Source organism: Hippopotamus amphibius, chromosome 10 (assembly GCF_030028045.1).
Source record: "Hippopotamus amphibius kiboko isolate mHipAmp2 chromosome 10, mHipAmp2.hap2, whole genome shotgun sequence".
In the NCBI taxonomy this organism is placed as follows: Eukaryota; Metazoa; Chordata; class Mammalia; order Artiodactyla; family Hippopotamidae; genus Hippopotamus; species Hippopotamus amphibius.
In genome coordinates this window covers 109,331,355-109,357,693 of record NC_080195.1, presented here as the reverse complement: position 1 = coordinate 109,357,693, position 26,339 = coordinate 109,331,355, and the positions used below count along the sequence as shown (strand labels likewise).

The 26,339-nt window shown below is 44.8% G+C and overlaps 1 protein-coding gene across 2 annotated transcripts in view; it reads left to right on the top strand.

The window, feature by feature from the left end:
• Nucleotides 1-1,898: 1,898 nt before the first annotated feature.
• Nucleotides 1,899-26,339, top strand: part of HLCS (holocarboxylase synthetase) — a 177,689-nt gene continuing 153,248 nt past the window's right edge. For both annotated transcript variants that reach the window (XM_057696870.1, XM_057696871.1), the window contains exons 1-5: nucleotides 1,899-2,165; nucleotides 5,838-5,975; nucleotides 18,216-18,378; nucleotides 19,586-20,514; nucleotides 24,408-24,587. In XM_057696870.1, coding sequence (XP_057552853.1) covers nucleotides 1,971-2,165; nucleotides 5,838-5,975; nucleotides 18,216-18,378; nucleotides 19,586-20,514; nucleotides 24,408-24,587 — 1,605 coding nt within the window. In that variant the 5' untranslated portion in view covers nucleotides 1,899-1,970. The remainder of the gene's footprint in view (nucleotides 2,166-5,837; nucleotides 5,976-18,215; nucleotides 18,379-19,585; nucleotides 20,515-24,407; nucleotides 24,588-26,339) is intronic.

Here is a 26,339-nt window from a genome sequence, read left to right as displayed (position 1 = left end):
GGACCTTACCCCTTTCTCAGTTCATATTACCCACTCTGGTCCCCATTCTTTGTAACCCAGAACCAGTTGACCCTCAGGTTTTCCCATGTTTTCTGAGATCAGGACATCTTGAAGCATCTAAGGACAAACCTGGAAAGTTCCCATCTGGCCAGATGGAGTTATGGTGTCTGTGGGAAGCAGAGGTTACAAAGCTCTTAAGGAACCTGGAAAAACTAGGGATGCTTGGGACCTTCAGATAGAAGAGATGACCTCTCCATTCCCAGCAGGGTGGAGAGGCTGGTCCTTAGAGCCATACTTTAGCAAACTCCAAGAAGGCTATCTGAAGGGCACTTCTAGTGAAATATTAGGGTTAATCACTCTGTTAAGCCTTTTCATTTCCTAAATTCCTGACTTGTTAGCATGGGTGGGCTGAGTCCCATCTCAGACAAGACTTGCTCATTTGTTCCTCCAGTGACACAATTTTAGGTCTTGTTACTGTGCCTCAACCTACTTCCCAGCTGCTGCTGCTCTGCAGGGACGTGTAGGCTGTGGCTTCAGCCCTGCTCATCACTTACAGACTTTTATTTTTCCATTTCTGGTCCACTTGATGCTTACCTTGTTTTTTAGCCCAGTTATTTCTTTTTGGTTTCTCTCTCTCTTTTACTGTTTATTATTTTATTATTTATTTTTGGCTGCTTGTTGCTGGTGGGCTTCAGCAGTTGTAACTTGTGGGCTCAGTAGTGCAGGTTTGGGGTCTCTAGAGTGCAGGTTCAGTAGTTGTGGTGCACGGGCTTAGCTGCTCCGTGGCATGTGATCTTCTCCGACCAGGGATCAAACCGGTGTCCCCTGCACTGAAAGGTGGATTCTTAACCACTGCGATACCAGGCAAGTCCCCCTCTCTTTTTAAATCAATTGTTGCTATATGCAATGAGGAGGATTTCCTATGTCATCTGAGCAGGTCTGAGGTTCTGAAAATGGGCCTCCTCTACTGCTGTTTTAAAGCAGACGAATAAATGGTCAGGGTACTTTTAAAAATCAGCTCTTGTATTTAAGAAAGACTTGAGAGTGGCCTCCCTGATTGCTTTTAGTGCAATATGCCATCCACTTACAGCAAAGGCCAGAACAGGAAGCAACATAGGGAAAACCTCTGCTCTGCTTCAGAGTTGTTGAGGACCCTGTTCTTTGCATACTGCCTTTACAAAAAATGAGGTTCCAGGGGAGAAACCTTTGTCAGCATCAGGTATCATTATGGTTCTCTTAGGGGACAAGAACATTGAATCCTGTTTCTCTTTCTCTACTTATTTTAAGATACTCACAAAGTGGTGACCCACGTATTCAAGAGCACCAGGTAGCCTTTTTAGTGCCCCTCTGTCTTCAAGAGTCCAGAAACACACATATTATTGCACTGTGTGAATTTATGCGATTTATCTTGAAATCCTTTTTGCGTGAAGGCCTCACCTCATTCTCCCACTGGACTGGACTGGGTGGCAGTTGTATCAGCACACTTTGGCTCGTGGTTACAGTGCTGGTTGGTTACTGCTGGCTGCTGATGTTATAAACACATGCACAATCCCTTCCTCAATCTGCCTCCCACCCATCAAGGAAGGGAGGCCGGACTCTGGCTGAAACCGTCAGGACAACCACTGGGCTTATCCGCCAGGTCCCCAGCCTACCTCTCCGCCCGCCTTCTCCCTCCATCACGTCACCCCCCACCCTCCACCCTGAGCGGCCTCCCCTGGTCCCCTCCCACTCACCCCCCCCCCGACGCGCCCCCTCTCTCCCTCCATCACCTCCCTTCCCCACACCCCTCCCTCGCGTACCAGGCCTCCCGTCTCCCTCCGTCAACACGCCCGCCCTCCCCCGCCACCCCGCGGCCTCCCGGCGGCGGCGCGGCCTCTTCCGGCCGCCGGGAGGGCGGGGCCGGGCGCCCGGGCGGGCCGGCCGGTGGTGCGAGCGTCCCGGGCCCGCGCTCCGCCGCCGGCCGGCCGGCCATGCTCATCACGCTGTGCTACCTGTACCTGTGGGCGCGCTGGGGGCGCGGGCCCGCCGCGCTGGTGCGTGCCACGGTGCGGCGGCTGCGCGCCTCGCGCTGCTCCTTCACCTTCTGCCGCGCGGCCGCGCAGCCCCGGGACTCCCGCGTGTGCCTGAGCCGCGGCGGCCGCGTCTTCTGCGTCGGCGAGAGCCAGGTGGGCGGGCGCGGGGCGCGGCGGGGGGCGCGGGGGCGGGGCGGGGGCGCGGCGGGGGGGGCGGGGCGGGGCGGGCCGCGAGCCGGAAGCGCCCCCCCCCCCGGGGACCCCGCGCTCTGCCCGGGGTCCGTGCAGCCCCGGGGCACCCCCCGCGCCGCCGGGAGGCCGCGGGCATCGGGTCCCGGGAAGGCCAGGCTCGGCGCCTCCCCTGCACGCGATGCCCGCGGGAGCCCGGAGAGTGGCACCGGAGTCCGACACTGTGACAGGCGAGCTGGCCTCCGCTCCGCGGGCTGCCGGCGCCAGTGCGTGGACGCCTGGCTTTCGGCGCTGCCGGGAGGCTTGTACCCACGTGCCTGTGCAGGGCCGATGCGCACCTGAGCAGCGCCCACCTGGAGTCTCTCTCCCGCCTGCGCTGCGGGCTGCAGTTCGGTTGAACCTGATTTCAGGGAAAGACGGCACATCCTCCGCTTTCCGTCAGGTGTTTCCGAGGTGACAGAGACTGCCCTGTCCGCCGCTCCTGTCAGTGGCGTCACTTACCCACCGGCGCACCTACTGCTTATCCCCGCATCTTTTCGGTTTCGGTTTGCACGCAGGCGTGCGATGTGGCCCAGTACTTAGGCTGGTGGCTTGCGAGCTCAGCCGGCTCCGTCCCCCACAGTGTGACCTGGGCCGGCGGTGTAAGCTCTGCCGTCTTTCTGTGAACGGGAACGACAGTTCTTTCCATTCGGCTATTGGAAATGGGCTCTTTCCTGTGCAGTTCTGTGCAGACTTCCGTGGACAGAACCCACGTTGTCATTAACATTTAAAAGTGTTTTGCTTTTTTTCCCCGCTTTTTCTTTTGGGTGCTATATCACTACTTTTGATGATTTTACTTATGATTTTTTTAAAGTTTTTTTTTTTTTTTAGTTCTTTATTGGAATATAATTGCTTTAAAAGTGTTTTGCTTTTTTTTCTTTTAAATTCATTTATTTATTTATTTTATTTATTGGCTGCATTGGGTCTTTGCTGCACATGGGCTCTCTCTAGTTGCTGCGAGCGGGGGCTGCTCTTCACTGTGGCGCACGGGCCTCTCACTGTAGTGGCCTCTCCTGTTGCAGAGCATGGGCTCTAGGCGTGTGGGCTTCAATAGCTGTGGCACACGGGCAAAACAACCGTGGCTCACAGGCTCTAGAGCACAGGCTCAATAGCTGTGGCATACGGGCCCAGCTGCTCCGCAGCACGTGAAATCCTCCCAGAGCAGGGCTCGAATACAGCCACTTGCATTGGCAGGTGGACCCTCAACCACTGCGGCACCTAGGAAGTCCCAAGTGTTTTGCTTTTAATCAGTTTCTTTCCCTTTTCCTTCTGGAAAGTTGGATCAATCTTAGCGTTAACATGAGATTATCTTTGTGTGTAAAACCATACACCATGTGGGAATTAAAATCTTATCTCAGGTTGGAATGTTTTGCTGAGGTTATGCTTAGGTATGGGATTATACTTTGCTGCTACAAATCAAAAATACCCATCCTTGTTGATACACAGAATATGAGTTAACTTTTTTTGTCAGTTCTAAGAGGGCGCATCTAATATGCTTAGATGTTCATTCATTACATACAGTGGACGCCTGAGGGAAGGAAGGCTTAATTCCTTTAAGGAACGCTGATTGAGAAGATAATAAAAATGAGGAAAGATAATAAAATGAGGAAAAATATGAGGGGTGGATTTTTCTATAGTAGTGGTTTCCAAACTGGATTCGTTTACTTACTGTAAGAGGTTTAGATTAGAGCAGAAATTTTGAACATCCAAAAAATAATGAGATGCAGATATCTTCCTGGGAGACAGCTTTACTTTTGCACATCTCCATGACTTTACTGGTCTTCTGTTAACTTTGATAAATGTAACTAATGCTCTTCAGCCCTTGTTGACTGCTCCAGCCAGGTGTAGGGGCACCCAGGCAAAATCAGCTTTGGGCTTTTGGGGTTTTTGTAACTTCCTGTCCTCCTCAGAGTTTTACCCAGAAATCACTGTCTCACAGACATGGCCCCTAGTTTCCAGACTAAATGTGGCCAGCCAGCTCTGTGTCCTCATAAACTTTAAACCACACTTCTTATTTCCAGTTTTTATCTTTTATTTTTCATTGTGACATTGTTTTTTTCATTTTTTTAAGTTGAAGTATAGTTGATTTACAATATGTTAATTTCAGCTGTACAGCAGTGATTCAGTTATATACATATACTTTTTATATATATTTATATATGTACTTATTTATATTATATATATTCAGTATTTATATATATACACACACATTCTTTTTTTCCATTATGTCCATTTTTTATCTTTTTCTCTCTAGGAACTGGGTCTGTTTAACTTAGCAGCTTGACCTGTAATAGTTACTCAATATTTCAGTGAATGAAGTAGTGGTTGTTGAGTTCAAGTCCTGATGTTCGAGGCCTACAATTGGAAAATTTGACTGTGATTAGCTACTGTTATTTTGAGATTGAAAATATCTTAGAGCTGACGATTTGGTTCCGTAGATACCTTATTGTCGATCCACCTGGGCTGAAGTAACTTTACAGAACTGAATCTTATGCCTTTGCATATTTTATATACTTAAAATCAGATGCATAAGTACCAAATGTGAATGTTTATATAACGGAAGGTTATATACGAATTGGTATCACCAAAGATAGTTTATACAACTGGAAAATTAAACTTTTTTGTTTACTCATTTTCTGTGAGTAAAGTGGACAATCTGTATTTTGTTTTTAACTATTATGTTGATAATATTTACCCATAGAAGTTTTTTCTCCCTCATCTTCATTCATTACGTGGTTCAACAGATATTTACTGAGCTTCTGCTTTGTGCCAGGTTGCTAGGCCTGGTGAAAATACTTTCTCATCTTCCCAGCAAGGACAGATTTGAACTGAGAAAGCAATTCCATGGAGCTTGACCCAAATGCCTTTTTTTTGGCGGGGGGGGGGGGGTTGATTATTAGACACCCCACCGACAGCCTTAGATTTCAGCTTTTTCTGCTCTGCATGTGCCTTGTTTTTAGTGTAGATTCGTGTACAGTCCTTTTAGAGAAATTTCAGGAGAAGAGCAGAGATTAGTGGACATGTCCAATCTGCTAACCAATCCTGATGCTGTAATGGCTGGAGGAAATGGAAGAACAGCTCTTTGGGCATCTGTCCGTAACAGGTTTCTGCTGACTGGCCTGCGCTTCTGAACCAAACCCCCTTTTTTTTTTTTTTTGGCTGAGCCTGGCAAGTGCAGCGTGGGGGATCTTAGTGCCCCCTGCAGTGGAAGCTCAGTCTTAACCCCCTGCACCGCCAGGGAAATCCCTGAACTGCCTCATCTTTAAATGTGCTTCCAAATTGTAATTTGGAAAGGTCCTACAAGTTCTTAGCAGTAAGGGGTGATGGGAATACGTTTCAGAATTAATTGCTTGATAACAAATATCTAGAGATGTTAAAGGTGTCATGAGTCACTGAAGGATGTTGCAGCTGTTTAGTAACAGTTCAACAAGAAAAAATGCAGAGTTAATGTGGTCTGTAGGAGAGCATCTGATGACCTTATTTAGATGCCGCCTGGAATTACAGAGGCCGGGTTCTCCTGGATGTTGCTATAAGTGGCAGTTGTGGTTTGAAATCATCTTGAATCCTCCCTTTTTGTGTTTCTTTCCCTCTGTCCAGTCCATTGATGATTTGAACAAATGGGCCCTGTTTCTGGTTTCTCCGTTTATACTGGAAGCGGAACACATAGCGTTTGTGACAGAGAGCATATGGGTGCAAGGTGAGAATTTTCAGAGACCGTCGTCCTCTTCAGAAACCGTGAGTACCGTGTTTTTCACTTGTGTACCGTAATCAAAACTAAATTGGTTTTTTTTTTTTTTTATGAGTGCTGTTTTCTGGCTTTGTGATTCCCTTTCTTTTTGGATATTTTAGGTTAAATAAAAATATGTGAGTAGGGGGACTTCCCTGGCGGTCCAGTAGTTAAGACTCCCAGCTTCCATTGTGAGGGGCACAGATACCATACCTGGAACCCTGGTACCCTGGTCAGGGAACTAAGATCCTGCATGTCGCACCGTGCGGCCAAACAAATTAAAAAATTATCAGTCTGCGCACTTATGTTGTCTGACTCTTCCATTAAATATATTAAAATATATATGATATGAGTAGAGATTTCCCTGGTTTTCCAGTGATTAGGACTTGGTGCTTCCATTGCAGGGACCCAGATTCACTCCCTGGTCAGGGAAATAAGATCCCATAAGCCGCGTGGTACAGACAAAAAGAAAAGAAAAGGAAACACTATCTATCTATCTATGTAAAATTACTTTTACCTTTTTTGTTTTAATGTGGCTACTAGATTTAAAGCCACCTGTGTTCTAGGTTGTGTTTGTGGCTCATGGTATGTAATTTGGCAGTGCTGCTCAAGTCTCTCTCCAGGTCCTCTAGTCCAGTCCTACAACATCTTGCTTCCAAAATAAGTTGTTTTATAGTGCCAGATACTTCCCTGACATCTCACCCCGGGTATTCTGAAAGCCCTTCAAACTCAGTAACTGTCCCAAACTGGTTGTTTATATTCCTCCGCTGGAAAAAAAGAAAATCTCAGATGAACACCCCAAACTGTGCTTCCTTTCACCTCCTCCTGCCTCCTTCCTGCCGTTCAGTTACGAGTTTTACTAATTCCACTCCCCAGGTGTCCCCGCTTTACTCTGTCACTTTCATTCCTCCTCATTCCATCCTCTTCTTCACTTTTTGTCGAAACTGTGAAAATGTCATCCTGTCCGGGTCCCCTCAGTGGGTTTTCCTCTGAATGGCCAGTTATCTTCCTAGGCACACATCTAGTCGGGATGCACGCTGGCGTAAGCTTTCAGTGGGTGCTTTATCACCCATGCTGTCATCTTGCAGGCTCCTGGACGTCTGACCCTGACTCCCCTTGTGGGCTGCTTCTGCTTGGGCATCCTTGATGAGTCCGTTGTGCCTCCAGTCATGCACCATGTCGCCTGCCACAGGGATAATCCAGGAGGGGTTTTGCTGATGACAGCCAGAGTTGCTGGATCTGCATCTTACAAACACTGTCTTTATGACATTGCATTGGGGTGAACAGAAAGGAAGAGAGGAATAAGACTGGGAATAATTGACTAGAACTCAAGGTGGATGGATATGAGAGTTAGGAGACAGGTGAAGTAAAGAAGAGCAGGAAACCCTCTTCTTTTTTGGGGGCTCAGGAAGGGGCATGGGATTTGGCAGGTGGCCTGGGTAGCCCAGTGTGCTATGACATTACATTTTCTCCTGCGGGTTCCTACTGTTTCATTAAGCTTTATATATACTTATGATAATAATAATAGCATTTATCGAGCCCCTGCTAGGCATTTTATATATATTACCTTACAATTCTGTAAGATATTACTGTAACTTTTAAACATAAGAAAACTGAAGTTATAAGATTAAGGGTTGAAGTTTTCTTATATATTCTAATGTTATATATATTGTATATTTAGTAAGATTTCAATTTAAAACAGCCAAAATTTCTAAAATATTGCAATTACATAAAATATCACATATGCACAGATTCCTTTTTTTAAAATAGTTTTTGTTTTATTTATTTGTTTATTATTTACTTATTTATTTTGGCTGTGCCAGGTCTTAGTTGCCACACGCAAGATCTTCTTGCTGCATGTGGGATCTTTAGTTGCAACATTCAGGCTTCTTAGTTGTGGCATGCGTGTGGGATCTAGTTCCCTACCAGGGATCAACCTGAGCCCCCTGCATTGGGAGCATGGAGTCTTAGCCACTGGACCACCACAGAATCTTTTTTTAACACAAAAATATGACTGCTGTGCTGTTAATTTCCTAAATTGTTGTTACTTAATATATATCTTATTTATTTATTTATTTTATTGGCCTTGTTGGGTCTTTTTTTGCTGTGCACGGGCTTTCTTTAGTTGCGGTGAGTGGGGGCTACTCTGTTGTGGTGCGCGGGCTCCTCATTGCCGTGACTTCTCTTGTTGTGGAGCACGGGCCCTAGGCGCATGGGCTTCAGTAGTTGCGGCACGCAGGCTCAATAGTTGTGGCTCATGGGCTCTAAAGCACAGACTCAACAGTTGTGGTGCACGGGCTTAGTTGCTCCGTGGCATGTGGGATCTTCCTGGAGCAGGGATCTAACCCGTGTCCCTTGCATTGGCAGGCGGATTCTTAACCACTGCGCCACCTAGGAAGCCCCTTAATGTATATCTTTATATACATAGCATCTCAAGGAGCGCGGTTACTGTATTATGTAAGGTACAGGCTAAGCCGTTGTAACAATGATACCCAGACTGCAGTGATTCAAACAAGGTAGACGTTTACTTGTCTCTGAGCCGGTGGTCTTGCTCTGGAAGGCCAGCCAGGGACCCGCTCCCTTCTATCTTTTTTTTTTTTGTATTTTATTTTTTTAATTATTTTTTAAAATTTATTAATTTTTGGGGGGTACACCAAGTTCAATCATCTGTTACCTTCTATCTTTTTTTTATGTAGTCTTGCCGTCTGCCATCCTTGTTCTCTGACTTGTGTGTGTGTGGGGTGGGGGCTGGCTTCTACTACCCCACCCCCACCACCACTGCCAACCTCCTCCACATTCCAGCCCTCAGAATGGGGGAAGAAGAAGGAAGGTGGGCACCATCTAAGTTCCTCTTTAAAAACTGTGATCTAAAAGTTTCACTTGTCACTTCTGCTCCCATCACTTAGCAGCAGGGGAGGCTGAGAAACGCAGTCTGTAGCTGGACGGCCATGGATTCAGCAAAAACCTGGAGTTCTGTGACTACAAGGGAGAAAGAAAGGCTAGATATTTATGCTACAGTTATCTCATTTAATTTACCTTCTAAGGGTAATTTAAGATCTCACTTCATGGCAGTTACTTAATTCTGAATCTTCTAGGGGTAGAAGGATGCCTACCCACTAAGGGTACCATCCAGTTAACTAATCTTATTTGCAATCAGAGAGTTTGGTGGGCCTTGCAGCCAGGAGCTAGAGATGTCTAGAGCCATATTTTGGACCACTCTGTTACATATAGCTCCGTTTTGTAAACTGGGCTTCAGATGTTAAAAAGGAATTGATTTCATAGGTGTCTGTCTTCTAAGCCTGCCATTCCCATTCAGGTTGATTGTTTGATGGGATTTTGCAGCTTGGAGGGGCTCCTATGAATCTGTGTATATATTTTCCCCCTAACTCTAAAGTCACTTGAATTTGACAGGATCCTAAGATATTTAATAGCAAATACATTATGGAGGAAAGACTTTTGAACTTGATGAGACCTTACATTCTTTCCCATTTTTAGGCCTGTACCACTCTTACAGATACTGAAAATGATATCTTTTCAAATTTTGGATATCTCAGATGGCTTTCATTTGTGGTTGTTCTACAGACCCTCAAAACAAATAAATGAATCTTAGGAATTCAGTTTAAAAAAATGTAGCACTCACACATTCATATTTTCACTTAGTCCTTCTTTCACTAACAGATATGTATTGAACAGCAGACTGTGTTCTAGTTATTTTGTGAAGGACCATAATAGATACCAAAGGGTCGTGGCAGGTTCAGCTCAGTTTTTTAATGTCTTCTGTGCTCATATTAGCAGTCCTGTTTAGTAAGAATCTATGACCCAAACAGTTCTTTTGTTGCAGAAAACTCACTCATGTTCCTTATCAAGGCATTCATTCATTCATCCATCAGAGGTTTATTGAGGGCCTATTATGTGCCAGATTGTGTGCTAGGGCTGGAGGTATGTCATATGGAGATGAAAGATGCATTCAGAGGTGTCAGTCGCTGTCAACTTAAGGAGCTCACAGTGTCGAGGAGAAGACAGCTAAGTAAATGAACAAGTAAAGCTTGTTGTGAAAAGTTCTCTGTGAAAGCAAGTGTAGGGGGTGATGGTGAACCTATCCAGGTGGGGTGGCATCAGGAAAGATGTTCCAGGGTGGGAGGTAATATCAAGTTTTTAAGGAAAAACAGGAATTAGGTGAAGGAGGAAAGGGCGTCCCAGGTAGAGCAGCAGGTGCAGAAGCACATAGAGTGTTTGCACCTGGGGACAATTGGAGTCTAATTAACATGAATTGGGAAAGTGCCTCAGGATAATGCCAGAGGGGAAAGATGGGGCTGGAGTGTTAACTTGGGAAATGATTATACCTCGATGTAGTGATGGCTTTCCAGAACAGTAGCAGACAGGCTAACCCAGTGGTCACAGAATAGAGAGGCTCACAGACCAAGTTAAAATGCTCAGATTGTACAGTTTATTAATAAATCATTTCAAAATATACACCAAGAAACAGAGTTCTGGGGTCTGTTAACACTTTGGATGGGGTGGCCAAGGGATGGAAGGACCGTGCCCCCGAATCCTGCTGAGCTAACCAGTGTTCCCACATCCTGCCTCTCTCTGCATTGTCAGCCTAGGGTGTGGTTACAAGGACCAGAGTTGAGGGTGTCTGTGACCAGCACACACTTGCTCTGTTGGAGAGATTTTGGACACGTATGCCTGGAAGAGCTGTGGCTTCCAGTGACCTGCCGAGAGGCTGTGCATTTTACCTGTGTTTCCAGGCAGAATATACATGGGACCCTAATGGGTGGCTGATTTAGGGATGACATAACTGTCAATCTGGGGGTGGCATGATTTGTGTCTTACTGATATGTAAGATTTACTCCATCCATGACTTTCTGCCTAAGAGGAATACTGTCTCCTGTTTTGTCCTTTTTATCTGTGTTCAACACACAGTTTTCCTTTTGTCCTTTCTTTTTATAAATTTATTTATCTAATGGCTGCATTGGGTCTTCATTGCTGCACATTGGGTCTCTAGTTGCAGAGAGCAGGGGCTAGCTACTCTTAGTTGCGGTGCACGGGCTTTTCATTGAGGTGGCTGCTTTTGTTGTTGCAGGGCACAGGCTCTAGGCACGTGGGCTTCAGTGGTTGTGGCATGAGGGCTCATAGTTGTGGCTCGAGGGCTGTAGAGCGCAGGCTCAGTAGTTGTGGCGAATGGGCTTAGTTGCTCCGAGGCACGTGGGATCTTCTGGGATCAGGGCTCGAACCTGTGTCCCCTGCATTAGCAGGCAGATTCTTAACCACTGCGTCACCAGGGAAGTCCCTGTGTCTTCTATCTTTAGCATATCTTAAAAGTTACTGACTTAATATCTATGATCTTCATGCTGTTTGTTTTTCTTGTTTTCTGTGTAGCAAAACTGGATGGTTTTTTTAAATTTTTTAAATTTTTTAACTTTTTACAATAAACTGCATATATTTAGAGTGTACAATTTGGTATCCCAATCTCCCAATTCATTCCCCCCCCAACCCTCCCCGCTTTCCCCACTTGGTGTCCATATATTTGTTCTCTACATCTGTGTCTCTATTTCTGCCTTGCAAACTGGTTGATTTGTACCATTTTTCTATAGTCCACATATATGTGTAAACATACAATATTTGTTTTTCTCTTTCTGACTCACTTCACTCTGTATGACAGTTTGTAGGTCCATCCATGTCTCTAAAAATGTCCCGAAAACTGGATGATCTTTAATAGTATGGCAAATACACAGGATACACAGATTGTAAAAGGTTTATATATGCACTAATTAGGAATTTGGACTTTAGCCTATGGATAGTAGGCTAAAACTTTCTTTTTTAAACATATTATTATTATATTGCCTTTTTTAAAAAAGGCAGAATGAGCAGATTTGTATGTTAGGAAGATCGCAATTCAGGCAGATGGGAGATTGGATCAGAGGGAGGCAAACCTGAAACAGATTGTATGAGCCCTGCAGAGTATTGGTAGTAGGAAGGGGAGATGGAGACAGATGTAGAAGCTCTTTATGAGGTGATGAGGGATTTTTGGTTGGATGGTGGGTCATTCCTGGAGACAGGGTATATGGCAGGAGGGGCTGATGGAGGGGCCTCCTGTAAAGAATGCAGTTTTGCACAGTGTTTTATTCAGCTTTACTGCAATAACAGATGACTTTAGAATTTCAGTGGCTTCTAACCACAAATCTTTGTTTTTGCTCATATCACATATAAAGCTGTGCAGGTTTGCTGCTGCTGTTTCAAACGGCTCTGGGCTCTGCTCCACACATCTTTCCCTTGCAGAGACCAGACCAGAAGAGCGTGTCCATCTCACACAGGGGAGGAGGAAAATAGCTGGCCGAAACTCAGTGTAGTAGATTTACGATGGCTGCAAATTCCTTCCTCTTATTGAGAGAGGTGGAGTCTTATTCCCCTCCCTTGAATCTAGGCTGGCCTTGGTGATTTGTTTGTCTAATAGGGTGTGGTGGAAGGGACATTCTGGGGCCTCCAAGGCTAGATCATAGGAAGCTTTGCAGCTTCCGCCTGGGCTCTTGGAACCCAGCTTCCATGCTGTGAGGAAGCTCAGTCTGCCCTGTGGTGAGGTCCCATGAAGACGACCTGAGGCCCTCAGTGGACAGTCCTAGCTGAGATCTCAGCTGGCAGGCAGCTCCACCTGTGTGAGGGAGCCACCCTGGAAGTGGAGTGTTCAGGCCTAGTTGAGCCACCCTAGCTGATGCCACGTGGAGCAGAGTTGAGCTGTCCTTGTCAAGCTCTGCCCAAATTGAGATTTGTGAGCGAAATAAATGATTAGTGTAGGAGACTAAATTTGGGGATTGGTTTGTTACTAGCAGTGGATAACCAGAACGCTTGGGATGCCTGTTAAAGCTTCTCCTCTTCTTCAACTTACCAGCATCCTAGGGGCAAGGATGCAAAGTGAACGATTGGTTGCTAATACAGTGCACTGTAGACACTGGGCCTCAGGTGCCTATGGGGCATCTAAAGAACACACATAATAGAAAAAGGTTATGACCACAAAGGTATTTCCATTATATTCTGATTAGCTCTCAGCTATTGAGAAAATTAGAACACCTAGACCACCTTTTTCCTTGAGTGTCTGGTCAGTCACGGTTTTGCAGAACCACCTGGGTCACTTTCAGCTCTTGTGGGCTTGTCATATCCCTTACACTGTCACTTTGATTTTCCAATACCCTTCTCTTAAAAGCTCTGTAGAGCATAGTGTCTTTTTAAATAATAGAGAGCGAAAATGAATTCCATAGTACTCCTGTATCCTTGCTGTTTCCAAACCCAAAAAGCATTGAGAATAACTGAGAGTAGGAAATAATTTCTTCCCCTTACTCTCATGGTTTCGGATTCTTATGTGATTGCAGAGTCTGTTGAGTGTCAAATCTGCAGGGCAGGGGCTTCCTAAGTGGTGCAGTGCTTGAGAATCCACCTGCCAATGCAGGGGACATGGGTTCGAGCCCTGCTCCAGGAAGATCCCACATGCCATGGAGCAACTAAGCCCGTGCGCCACAACTATTGAGCCTGCGCTTTAGAACCCATGAGCCACAACTATTGAGTCCATGTGCCGCAACTACAGAAGCCCACGTGCCTAGAACCTGTTCTCCACAACAAGAGAAGCCACGGCAGTGGGGAGCCCCTGCTCACCGCAACTAAAGAAAGCCCGTGTGCAGCAACGAAGACCCAACACAGCCAATAAATAAATAAATAAATAAATAAATAAATAAATAAATAAAAATAAAATTTCAGTTTAACAAATCAATCATTAAAAAAAAAAAACAATTTGCAGGGCAGGCCGGAGGCTGGGAACTCAGGGGGAGATAGATATTGCAGTTTGAGTCTGAAGGCAGTCCAGAGGCAGGATGCCCTCTTCCTCTGGAAACCTCAGTCTTTTTCTCGTAAGGCCTTTAGCTGGTTAGCCGAGGATAATTTTATGGATAATTTTACTTTACTCAAAGTCGACTCTGTTGAAGAGAGTTTACCTGAGTGCCATTGGTCCCAGGATCCCTTTCCTGGAGCATGTGCATGTTGAGTTGAGTGGAGCAGACACATCACTGTAATCATGGCTGTGGTAATTGCAGCCTCAAGTTGCAAGCTTGGCTTATGGAAGGGCTTTCTGCTGGCTGCACAGGAGAGGAAATCCCTTTGTTTAGGGCCAACTGGAGCTTCCTTGGCTTTGATCTTTGGGTGTAAGCCTTTCGCCTGACATCCCCTTTCTTTCTCTGCCCATCTCGAAGTGCACATGGGAAGTGGCCTGTTTGCTTTTAGCCACCGGATGGATGGCAAGCAACTTGGAAAAGTCCCGGTGACATTGTTGGCTTTGCTTTGATCGGGACCGCAGCGCTGCTTGGAGGAGTTTGCATGGTCTGTGGCTCATGGACCACGTTCCTAGAAAAAGGAAATGCACTTAGGTGAGGAAACAGCCGGCCGGGTTGAGAAACTTGATCAGGGATGTGTGTATATTGTTCTCTGGCTGCTTCCTGTCCTTTCCCTTGCTTTGTTTATCTCCTGGGTCTCTCCTCCCAGAGGAGAGGATGTAATTGTCGGTTCTTTTTACACGAAGGGCTTACTTTGAGGCATAGCCGGTGCCTCCTGCAGCAGGCAGGGTGCTATATCAACGTCTGAACATCCAAATCCTGGGCTGGGTCTCCACTGGCTGAGCATTCGTCCTTATTCTCTGCCAGCGATAGCACTGAGAACAAAGATGCTTTTAGCCTCATGCAGGAGGATGCATTGCTCCGTTTCATCTTTCCCATTCACCCTCATCTGAGAAGTCAGCTTTTGCCAAGGTGATACTTTATCTTCTCATCCTCCTGAGCTGACATCCTTCCTGCATTCTCAGAATTGGAAATCAACTAAATATTTGTCTGAATTGTAGACTTCAACTCTTCATCCTAGATCAAAGATGTTGTATTTGAAATGCAGAACTCTACTGAAGCAATTGGTCAGGCCTGCCCCTACAGACGAATCTTCTCTTTCTGGCTGGGTGTCTGGGAGGAGGTGGGAGAAGTAGGTGGTAAAAGGGAGGAAAGGCTACATGTAGAGCTAAAAGAAAATTCTGAGGTTTCTCTTTCTGCAAATATTAGTAGAGTTCAACATTTTGACCATAAACACTTGGGTTTATTATTTGTCCCTCTAAGACAGTGTCTCTCAACTTTTAAATTGTTGTTTCCCTAAGGAAAAAAAAGAAATTTGAATTCTCCTTAAGGAGAGAAATGAAATACTAAGGAATAAAGATTTTGTGGGGTAGGGTTGAACCTTGCAGGACTCCAGACTTTTTTTCTTCTTCTTTTCTAATTCACATACCATGAACTTAATCCTTTTAAAGTGTATAGTTACTACAATTCAGTAGTTGTGCAGTCATCACCACTAATTCCAGAATATTTTCATCACCTCCAAAAAGAAACAAAAGAGTACCCATCAGCACTCTCCAGTGGTCCTGTCCCTGGCAACCACTTAATCTACTTTTAACTCTAGATTTGTCTGTTTTGAATATTTCATATAAATAGAATTATATGTGACCTTTCGTTATTGGCTTCCTAGACTTAGCATAATGTATTCAAGATTCATCTGCACTGTAACATGTATCAGTACTTCATTCCCTTTCGTGGCTAAATAAGGTCCCATCGTATGGATATATATGTTTTATTTATCCATTTAACTGTTGATGGACATTTGGGGTATTTCTACTCTTTGGCTATTATGAATAATGCTGCTGTGAATATTTGTTTTGTGTGTAGAGGTATGTTTTTAGTTCTCTTAGGAGTGGAATTTCTGGGTCATTTGGAAACTCCATGTTTAACTTTTTGAGGAACTTATGAACTCTTTTCTAGGAAGGGTGCCCCATTGTACATTTCTACCAGCAGTGTGTTAGAGTTCTGATTTCTAGACATCCTCAATATTCGTTATTGTCCATCTTTTTTTCTTTTTTCCCCTTTTTTCTTTTTCTTTTTTTCCTTCTATTTTCTATCTATCTATCTATCTATCTATCTATCTATCTATCTATCTAATCTTTTTTTCTATCCCAGCATTCGGGATATTAGTTCCCTGACCATGGAGTGAACCCATTTGGTAAGTTTCAGTAGCACAGAGTCCTAACCACTGGACCACCAGGGAATTCCCTATTGTTCATCTTTTTGATTATAGCCATCCTAGTAGAGGATGCAGTATCTCATTGTGGTTTTGATTTGCATTTTCCCAAATGATGAATGATGTTGAGCATCTTTTCAAGTGCTATTGCCACTATTGTCTATTCAGTGTTTATATACAATGGAATATTACTCAGCTGTAAAAAGGAACAAAATTGGGCCATTTGTAGAGACGTGGATGGACCTAGAGACTGTCATACAGAGTGAAGTGAGTCAGAAAGAGAAAAACAAATAGTGTATATTAACACATATATGTGGAATATAGAAAAATGGTACAAATCAACCAGTTTGCAAGGCAGAAATAGAGACACAGATGTAGAGAACAAACATATGGACACCAAATGGGGAGAGCGGGGGTTGGGGGAGGGTTATGAATTGGAAGACTGGGATTGCCATATATACATTATAATAAGAAAAAAATATCAAATTGTACACTAAATATGTGCAGTTTATTGTATGACAATTGTATCTCAATAGAAGTTCCTAAAGAAAAAAAAAGAAAATTTTTTAAATAAATAGATTTATTTATTTATTTAGGTTGCATTGGGTCTTTGTTGCTGTGCGCAGGGTGGGGGTGGGGTCTTCATTGCTGCACGCGGGCTTTTCTCTAGTTGTGGAGAGCAGCGGCTACTCTTCCATTGCAGTGCGTGGGCTTTTCATTGCAGTAGCTTCTCTTGTTGTGGAGCACAAGACTCTGGGTCCACGGGCTTCAGTAGTTGTGGCACTCAGGCTCAATAGTTGTGGCTTGCAAGTTCTAAAGTGCAGGCCCAGTAGTTGTGGCACACGGACTTAGTTGCTCCGCAGCATGTGGGATCTTCCCGGACCAGGGCTCAAACCCGTGTCCCCTGCATTGGCAGGTGGATTCTTAACCACTGCGCCACCAGGGAGGTCCCCCTTCAGTGCTTTTAATCAATGTTTTATTTATTTATCCAGCATTTAAAAATTGTTTTCAGCAAGAGTTAGTTCTAAAAGCCTAGCCTTCAAAAGTATATATCTCTGATTATGAAATTTGAGGCAGGAAATCCCTGAGAAGAGTTTGGGAAGAAGGGAAATTATTCATGGCATCTTGGAAAAGGACCACTATAATTCAATATTGCTTTTAAAGCCAGATTCATAATATCTAATAATAGCAGCTTCCATTAATTGAACACATTTTCTGTCCCAAGCTTTCTACTGGGGGTATTAGGTAAACTCTTTAATCTCATTGACACAGCTATAAGATGATGGGTACTCTCATTATTCCTGTTTTATGAAATGAAGCTGAGACTTGAGAGGTTCTGAGACTTGCCTTAGGACACACCGCGACGATTAGCTGAGTTTGACCCACACCCAGGCCTCAGACTCCAGAGCCAGGCTTCTAACCCCAAGGAGCTCCCCTCCTTGTCCCAGTTTCCAATTCTTTCATAAACACTGGAAGGCTTAAAGGACTGAGCTTTGTCTGCTCTCATTTTTGCTGTCCCCCTTGTGGTGGAAATGGGAACTGCGACAGGCAGGAGCTCTCTGGAGACGGTTGCTCTCATACTCAGGAATCAATGGGAAGCATGTTTAAACTTCTGCTTCCTGGGCTTCCACTCCAGAAAGTCTGAAGCACCAGACAGAGAGTAGTGTCCAGGAACATGAATTTTAATGTGCTCCCAGGGAGTTCTGTTGCAGTGGGTCTTGGGCCCCCTTTTGAGAAAAGCTGGCGTATAGATTACATCATGGATACTGTGGTTGAATGAATAGCCATGAATCAATCATTGGATACTGTGGGCTTGTTGTTTTCTCCTATTTCCTGTTACTGAAGGGCAAGTTTATATTTTTTTAGTATCTGGGGAATGGCCCTTTCCATTTTCAGTCCCTTGAAAAGCAGTTAAGGCTTCAATTACTTTTAAATGAGAGAGTTACATCTAGTGCTTTGTAAGCCCTGTTATCAGGTAGAAATGAGAATGTTTGAGCCAGGACAACTTTGATGTTAAAATATAACATCCAGTAATTCATTGTGTTTGACTGTTATGTAGTGGTGGGAGCTAAAGGGGAAAAGTAAAGTGTCTGGTTATTTTAGAGAAGAAAAATCTCAACTTGTCTTTCTTCCTCTTCCCTCACTCACTTTTTTCTCAGATTGTGAAGTGGTCGGACTGTTGTTTGCCATTAGCTTGCAGACCTGGGGATCCTTATCAACTAATTGCCAAAGCAAGTGTGGATGACTTCAGCAAGCTAGGGGTGGCATTCCTGGAAGATAGACTCCAGATGACTAATGGACTGATACCCCAAAAGATTGTTTGTAAGTCACTTTAGGAGATTTTTTTTTAGGAGATGCCATAATTACCAGCTTAAGGGCTGTTGAGCATTTCTGTTTGGTATGACTTAAGGGCAATGCTTATTTGCAGCTTAGTTCAGCCAGCAGTTTGGATAGAACCATAATAGTGTAACATTCATACATGTGTCAGGGTTTTGTTTTTTTGTTTTTTTGTTTGTTTTTAGGTGCTTATCCCTGACTATGTCATTAGTGCTTTTCAAATTCTTAACCAAGGATTTCCCTTAATTGTGTTGTCACGGAGATGGCACGCAGATTTAGAACCCGTGTAATATTTATTTTACACAATCTAATACAGTGTAACTAGTTTCTAGACCATAGTTCAATTGAATGGAAAGCATAGCCAGTGTTACTACAGAGTTCTAAATCTAACGGTTTTTTACTTAAAACATACATACTACAACATTTTGGGACACGTCTTTTTTCAGGAAGCACGCAAAATGCTCTTCCTTAATTAGGATTAAAAGTAGGCTTTTTGTGTCCATGTAAGTCTTCTTTTTTTATGTATACACACATATTTTTAAAATTTTATTTTATTGAAGTATAACTGATTTACAAGAAATTCTTCATTTGTATCTTGAGCAAATGAATGTCACCAGCTCTGGAAATCTGTGCGAATCACTTCATTTCCCCATTGGCCATGTGCACATGCCTAATACCATGTCAGACATTTAGCAAGTACTCAGTAAATGTTTTTTTGAATCAGTGATTGTAAACTTATATTCCAGTCCTGGATCAAGATACCAGCAAGACCCTTCTCCCCAGTTGGTCCTGTGAAGTGTCCTGAGAGCAGCTTTTTTTTTGGGGTGTGCTTGGGGTGTGCTATGTGCCTTGTTTCTGAGTTTTGTTATCACATAGGAGATTGACACTGACAAAATTGAATCTATAAGCAAGTGGACAATCACCTCTGTGACTCTCACTTTCTTCACCAGTCCTAAGGGAGTCCGAGGCTTTCCTTTATGCATGGGAAGGGTGTTCAGACTCTATTTCACTTGGGATCGCCAGGGGCACCCTCCAACAGGTAGGAGCGGTTACGTTGTTCCCAAGGAGGCCGCAGAGCTGGTGGGGGGGATGCGGGCTGCCCTGGAATGTAGGTCCTGCAGCACAGAGAGTGCCCTGAGCTGAGCCGCCTGAGAAACAGGAGGGTTGATGGATGGTTTCTTCTGTTCGTTAGCCATCTACTTGCAGGACTCGGCTCTGAAGGAACTTAAGGATCAGGCCTCAGACTCGCCTGCCCAGCTCCTACGGCCCGACCCCGAATCTTCTGTTGTGAGCAAGCCCGAGCCGGAGGCAATGGAGCACGCTGGCAGAGAGGACCCCCAGGGCCTGGGTTCTGTGCCCACGCTTGGGGGTGAGCCTGCTGGGGAGAGCGACAGAGGCGTGGGCTCCGTTGAGCACTGTCACCTCCATCTGTCTAGCTGCCACGAGTGTTTGGAGCTTGAGAACAGCACCATCGAATCCGTCAAGTTTGCCTCTGCAGAGAACATTCCAGATCTTCCCTATGATTTCAGCAGCGGTCTGGAGGGTACCTCTGATGACCTCTGTCCTGATAAAGAACAGAGGAGGGTCAATGTCACGGGAAAGGCACCCAACATCCTTCTGTATGTGGGCTCCGACTCCCAGCACGCCCTGGGCCGGCTCCAGGAGGTCCAGTTGGCTCTGGCCGACTGCGTGGACACCGACTGTTATGTTCTCTACCACCTGCCGCTGGAAAGTGCTCTCAGGGACCCATGGTCCGACAACTGCCTGTTGCTGGTCATTGCCGCCAGGGAGTCCATCCCGGAGGACCTGTCCCGGAAGTTCATGGCCTATATTTCTCAGGGAGGGAAGGTGCTGGGGCTGTCTTCGTCCTTCACGCTTGCTGGCTTCCACGTGGCCAGCAAGGCCGAGCTGCAGGACACGGTCCAGAGCTTGGTTTTCCGCAATGCTGACCAGAGCCTGGTGAGGCTTAACGTCCTGGGCAGCGGCTGCATTTATGAGGGCGGCCCCAGGAAGCCGCTTGGCCCGGACAAGCTCCAGGGCCACCTGGACAGTGAGGACGAGGACAGGCTGATTGTGCAAGTGCCTTTCGGAACACGTGGAGGAGAAGCTGTTCTTTGCCAGGTATGGAGGCCGGCATCCATCTTTGGGTCTCTTTGATGGGATACGTGCTTTTTTTTAAAAAAAGAATTATGGCGCATGGGCTTAGTTGCTCCGCGGCATGTGGGATCTTCCTGGACCCGTGCTTGAAAACCTGTCCCCTGCATTAGCAGGCGGATTCTTAACCACTGTGCCACCAGAGAAGCCCTGTGATACACTCTTGAAGGCTGTGTTTTGAAAGGGTGGAGAGTCTGTGTGCTGGGGGGTACTTCTGACTTTAGACTGTGGATTTTTGCTGATGGTGAGTAGCAGGTTGAGCTGTGGGCTTTCTTGTAACTGTCCTGCTTTTCCAAAATACTTGTGATGGAGGAACGAGGCAGGTGTTAACTCCAATTAAAGATTGCTGGTTAACCAAGAATTAGCCAAAACTTCCTTCTTGTCTTGATCTATGTATTAGTAATACTCTTCCTAAAATCCATCAGTCCACTCTCTTGCCTCAAAGCACACTCTAGTTAATATAATTAAACCGTTATTTAATGTAGGGAATTGAGTGCCCTGAGGTGGTGATGCCAAAGGTTAGTAACTATCTATCACGTTAACATATGTCAGGGGTTTCTGTGACTGCTCACCAATGCTGGGGTAGTGAGGGTTGAAAACACCTTCAAATTCTCTATTCCTTTATGATTTGTCAGTCTTAACATCTAAGTGCTAAGAACAATTTCAAGTAAGAGAATATTGAAGCAATTTAGATTTATGGCAAATTAATACACAGGTAAGAAAACATGGAAACAGAGATAAAAGGAAAATGTTGCTTGTTAACTTCCCTTCTAGTCCTAAGGGGGCTCCTTTGGTTCATCTGCTGTTTGTTTGTTTGTTTGTTTTATTTTTTTCAAGCCCTTTATTGGAGTATAATTGCTTTACACTGTTGCGCCAGTTTCTGCTGTACAGCAAAGTGAATCCGCTGTATTTATACGTATGTCCCCATATCCCCTCCCTCCTGTGACTCCTGCCTGCCCTCCCCGTCCCAGCCCTCTAAGTCATCACCCATCATTGAGTTGATCTCCCTGTGTTATGCAGTAGCTTCCCACTAGCTATCTGTTTTACATTTGGTAGTGTATATCCATCAATGCTGCTTTCTCACTTCGTTCCAGTTTCCCCTTTGTACTGTTTTTTTTTGTTTGTTTTCCCCTCACCTTTTTTCTTTAAGCTTTTTGTTTGTTTGTTTAAGCAAATGGTAGCAGGATAGACTACTTAAGAATTCTTGATCATTTACTACAAATTGCCTTTGGGCAAAAGTTTTTGTTAGAGTTTAGATGAACACTCATCCTTAAGCATCTGATGATCTAATGATTATTATTATTTTATTTTTTTGGCTGCACCCCACGGCATGTGGGATCTTAGTTCCCTGACCAGGGATCGAAGTTGCTGTGCCCCCCTGCAAAGGAAGCGCAGAGTCTTAACCACTGGACCACCAGAGAAGTCTCTGATGATCTGATGAGAAAATTAAGTAGATGTGGATATTTTGCCCCAAATGGTACCTAGAATGAGCATAACAGTTTTTGTTTTATTGTAGGGATCTTTTTATTGAGTTAGAGAATTGTTCCCTTTTTTTTTTTCCTGGAGTGGTTTCTTTTTATTTTGTATGCTCTGCGTCTTTCCAGCCCTCCTAGAAATAAGTCTCTTGGGTTTTCTGACCAAACATTCTTTAAGTGGGCATAGATTTGTTTCTTTACTATTGTAAAGCCACTCATTTGTTCTTAAGATGATACTCAGACACAAATGCATATAACTGAGAAATCTGGACACCAGGGCAGATGAACGTGTACAGCGCAAGCAGGTTTCATGTGGGCTGCCAACCACATGAATGAGTGGCCTAATGAATGCTCTTCTTATCTTTTTGTCTGCACATATGGTAACTATAGTAACTGCACATTCTCAGAAAATCCACTTAAAAACCCGACTTCCTAGAGCCGTATTTCAGCTTTGAGCAGTGAATTTTACCACCCCCGTGCACAGACGTGTACTAGAAAATTGATTCGGCACTGTTGCGATCCATTTCTCCGAGTTACATAGCAAATCTGCTTGCTGCACCCTTTAAATTGACCCCATTACTGTCATAAAATTTGATACTGCATGCCTTGCCCTAGGAAAAAAGGCAATATGATGCAGCTTCAAAAATCAGATTCAGGGGATTAGAATGTCATTTTTGATTTTAAATGACTTCCAGTCTCTGTGTGACAGGGTCACTGTTTTCTCCTCAGGCCTGTGCCACTACCATACCTCACCGCCGAGATCAACCAGTAAATATTAGCACAGGCTGGTTAGTTTCCTCTTGCCCTGTTCAATTTCATAGTCTTCATCTTTGTAATAAATGGGGCAGTGATGTAACCCAGTAAGAGGAGGACTTCAAGGGCAAACCACAGCTGCACAGTAGGTGGTGGTCTCACGGCCTGGGAGCTGGTACTGGGACCTTAGGCATTCATTGTCATACAGAAAAAGGGAATTTTGGTGGACTGCTCTACGGATCAGATGTGCAGGGAAGGTTAAAGGCTGTGGATTAATGCTGACATGCGATTATCAAATGGACCAGGAGTTTGGCATGAGTTCTCCAAATAGAGCCTGTGAAATGGATTTGAAGTATTTTGTGTCCTTATTTAGCTTAGCACAAGGCAGAAGCAGTTCTTTTATAGCGGAGTTTCTTTTTTATTTTATTTTATTTTATTATTTTTTTGGGGGTACACCAGGTTCAATTATAGCGGAGTTTCTTGACCATGGCACCGTTGACATTTTGGACCGGTTCCTTCTTTATTGTGGGGTCATTAGCGGCACTGCCTGCTAGATGCTAGTAGCCACCCCCCTGTTTGTGACTGGAGACATTTTTAGCTCTGGCTTTAGGTCTCGTCTAAATGCCTTAATTTTAGATGAAGCCAAGTTACAGAAATGGGCCCATCGCTATGGTAACAGCAGTACAGCCAGAGGTCAGATACCACAGAGGACCAGGAGGGTGAGTGTGGCCCGCAGATTAGATTCCATCATAGAAGCACCTAATTAATTAATTGATCAATTAATTTATTGGCTGTGTTGGGTCTTCATTGCTGCACACGGGCTTTCTCTAGTTGTGGCTACTCTTCATGGTGGTGCGTGGGCTCCTCATTGCGGTGGCTTCTCATTGTGGAGCATGGACTTTGGGCGTGTGGGCTTCAGTAGTTGCAGCACTTGGGCTCAATAGTTGTGGTGCATGGGCTTAGTTGCTCTGAGGTAGGTGGTATCTTCCCTGGACCAGGAATAGAACCTGTGTCCCCTGCATTGGCGGGCGGATTCTTAACCACTGCACCACCAGGGAAGCCCAATCAATTCTTTTAAATTGCTTTATATAAGAAGAAGAGATGTACATTTTTAAGAACTTCCTCTCCTGGGCTTGCCTTCCCATGTGGATTCTTGAAGGAGGCTCTTTGTCACCTGCCACGGAATGTCAGGTGTCTCTTAGCTATTTTACCCCTAATCTTGAAACCAATAATAGCACTCCGCACGCAGTATCAATGGCTGTGCTCCCCTCACCTCCTGGAATCCGGAGACCTGCTTTGGAGGGGGGCGGGCGGCGCTCTCCTTTTCCTCCTGGGCATCTCTCGCGTGTGACAGTGGCTTGGGTATGTTCCTTGGGTCTTTTATGTGCTCACTCAGCCCAGGGAGTACATGGGCCATGAACCATGCTGGCCCCCCCTCTCCCTGGGCCCGGGTGGGGACAGAACTTTGCTCATTTGATTCCTGCCACCTATAAGAGGTAACCTCTGGACTGTCACGTGCTCACGTAAGAATGCATGGTAGAGACTAAGTTTTCGGAAAAACTAGTAAAGACGCTGTTTTTCTTTATGTCACTAAGAGCCTCCGATTTATGAAGTGGTATCTTTCCCCCTCAGGTGCACTTGGAACTACCTCCCAGCTCTCCAGTAGTGCAAACGCAAGAGGATTTTAACCTTCTCAAATCAAGCAATTTTAGAAGATATGAAGTCCTTAAGGAGATCCTGACGACGCTTGGCCTAAGCTGCGACGCAAAACAGATTCCTGCCTTAACGCCTCTTTACTTGCTGTCGGCTGAGGTGCGTGTGTGCTGGGAAGAGACCCCTCGGGTGCCCCTCTTCAGAATGGTCCCTCAGTCGTTGTGTGGCAGTGGGTTTCAGTTTTGATTCCTGTTTTGATGTGCTATGTCTATTTTGACTTTAGGTTTGGAAACCATCTTGTTTGGAAACCAGTTATCCAAGTATAACTGATGTTTTCGGTGTTTTATGTAAGGGAGGGAGAGAAGAACACCGGAGTCCAGAGGGTGTTAAGTCTCAAAGTTATGGCCCTTTCCACTTGAGCGGGACACACTTTATGTGTCAAGAGTGTACTTGGAGACCACAGTTTATTCAGTTGGGATTAAAAGCCTTTGTTTTGATTTGGGCCTTTCTCAGTGAATCTTTGGATGGGAAAATCACAACTTGGGTTTCTTCTGTGCTGAAGTCTGCCATCTTGTGGCAAAAGGCGCTCTGGGTTTCAGTTTATGCCTTAGTTTTGTCTAAAAGGAAACTGCCATGGCGTTGGGAATGTATTCAGGAATTTTCCTGGCCTTTTGTCTGCGTTTGACGCCTGTGGGTGTTACCTGGTTGGGTAGGTTGCCAGATTCTCCAGGTGTGTCTTCTTGATAATCTCTTTGCTTTGCCAAGTTGTCAGTAAGTTTAATAACATAACTGTGTAGTTTCAACAAATACCTACCTAATAGTCCAGGTGACTGTAAACACCAAACTTACTTGCTTTCCCTTGAAAAGAACAAATTATACCCTCCATGCCGACATTTTTAAAAGAGGAGGAATTCTCTCTCTCTCTCTCCTCTCTCTCTCTCTCTTGCTTGCTCGTGCTCTCTCTCTCTCCCCGCTCTGCAGTGCAGCTTGTGGGATCTTAGTTCCCTGACTGGGGATTGAACCTGGGCCCTCCGCAGTGAAAGTGCCTAGTCACTAACCACTGGACCACAAGGAATGCTCTTGGCAAACTTACTAGACTAGTAAGAGAGAGACTAGAGCTATGAGCTCTCTGGGTGGGAATGTCATTTGGAGGAGACAGATATAAAATCTGAGAGCATAGGATTAGGATACCATAAAGGATTATTTGAGGACTAGGTGAAATCATATATGTGGAAGTTCTGTGTAAATTGTATTATTTAAACCTTAGTGCAATTATTATTATTATGTTGTTGTTGTTGGGAGATTGAATAAGTTAAAAGTGTATAATGTGCCTAATAAGTGCCTGGTGCCTAGTTTAAAAAGACAAAGTGATGTTTTTAATTTAAAAAATTAAAACTATAGCAATGGATGATTTTTTTTTTTTTACGTTCATTGCATTTTCATTATACAGTTTTAGGCAGTCTGCCCTATTCTTAATGGGTGCTCTTGGGAATTAATGGTGTGACTTTTGTTTACACCTTCATCTCAGGTCCTAAAGCTCCACATCATTTATCTCTGTTTTATGTGTTAGGTTAATAAAAGGAGAAGCACCAGCTCTGTCTCGTGATTTATAAAAAAGTATCACAATAAAGCCAGTCCCCAGAGCTTCATGTCTTATAGGTGAGCCATCTATAGACCTCCCACCTTGGAGGGAAGGGGCAGAGCCTTGAGGGTGAGGGTTTCTGGTCCCTAGGGGATGCGGCTGTCACTCTCCTACACCTTCCCTCTCCCTCTTTCCTGAGCGTGGAGGGCTGAGGCTTGGAAGTGTGAGGGGTCTTGCCTGCTCCGAGGTCAGGGAGTGACCTAGACCCAGCCTTGCCCCGATAGCGCTCTTTGACCTTTCCTGTGAGTTTTTCTGACTCTCCTGGACTT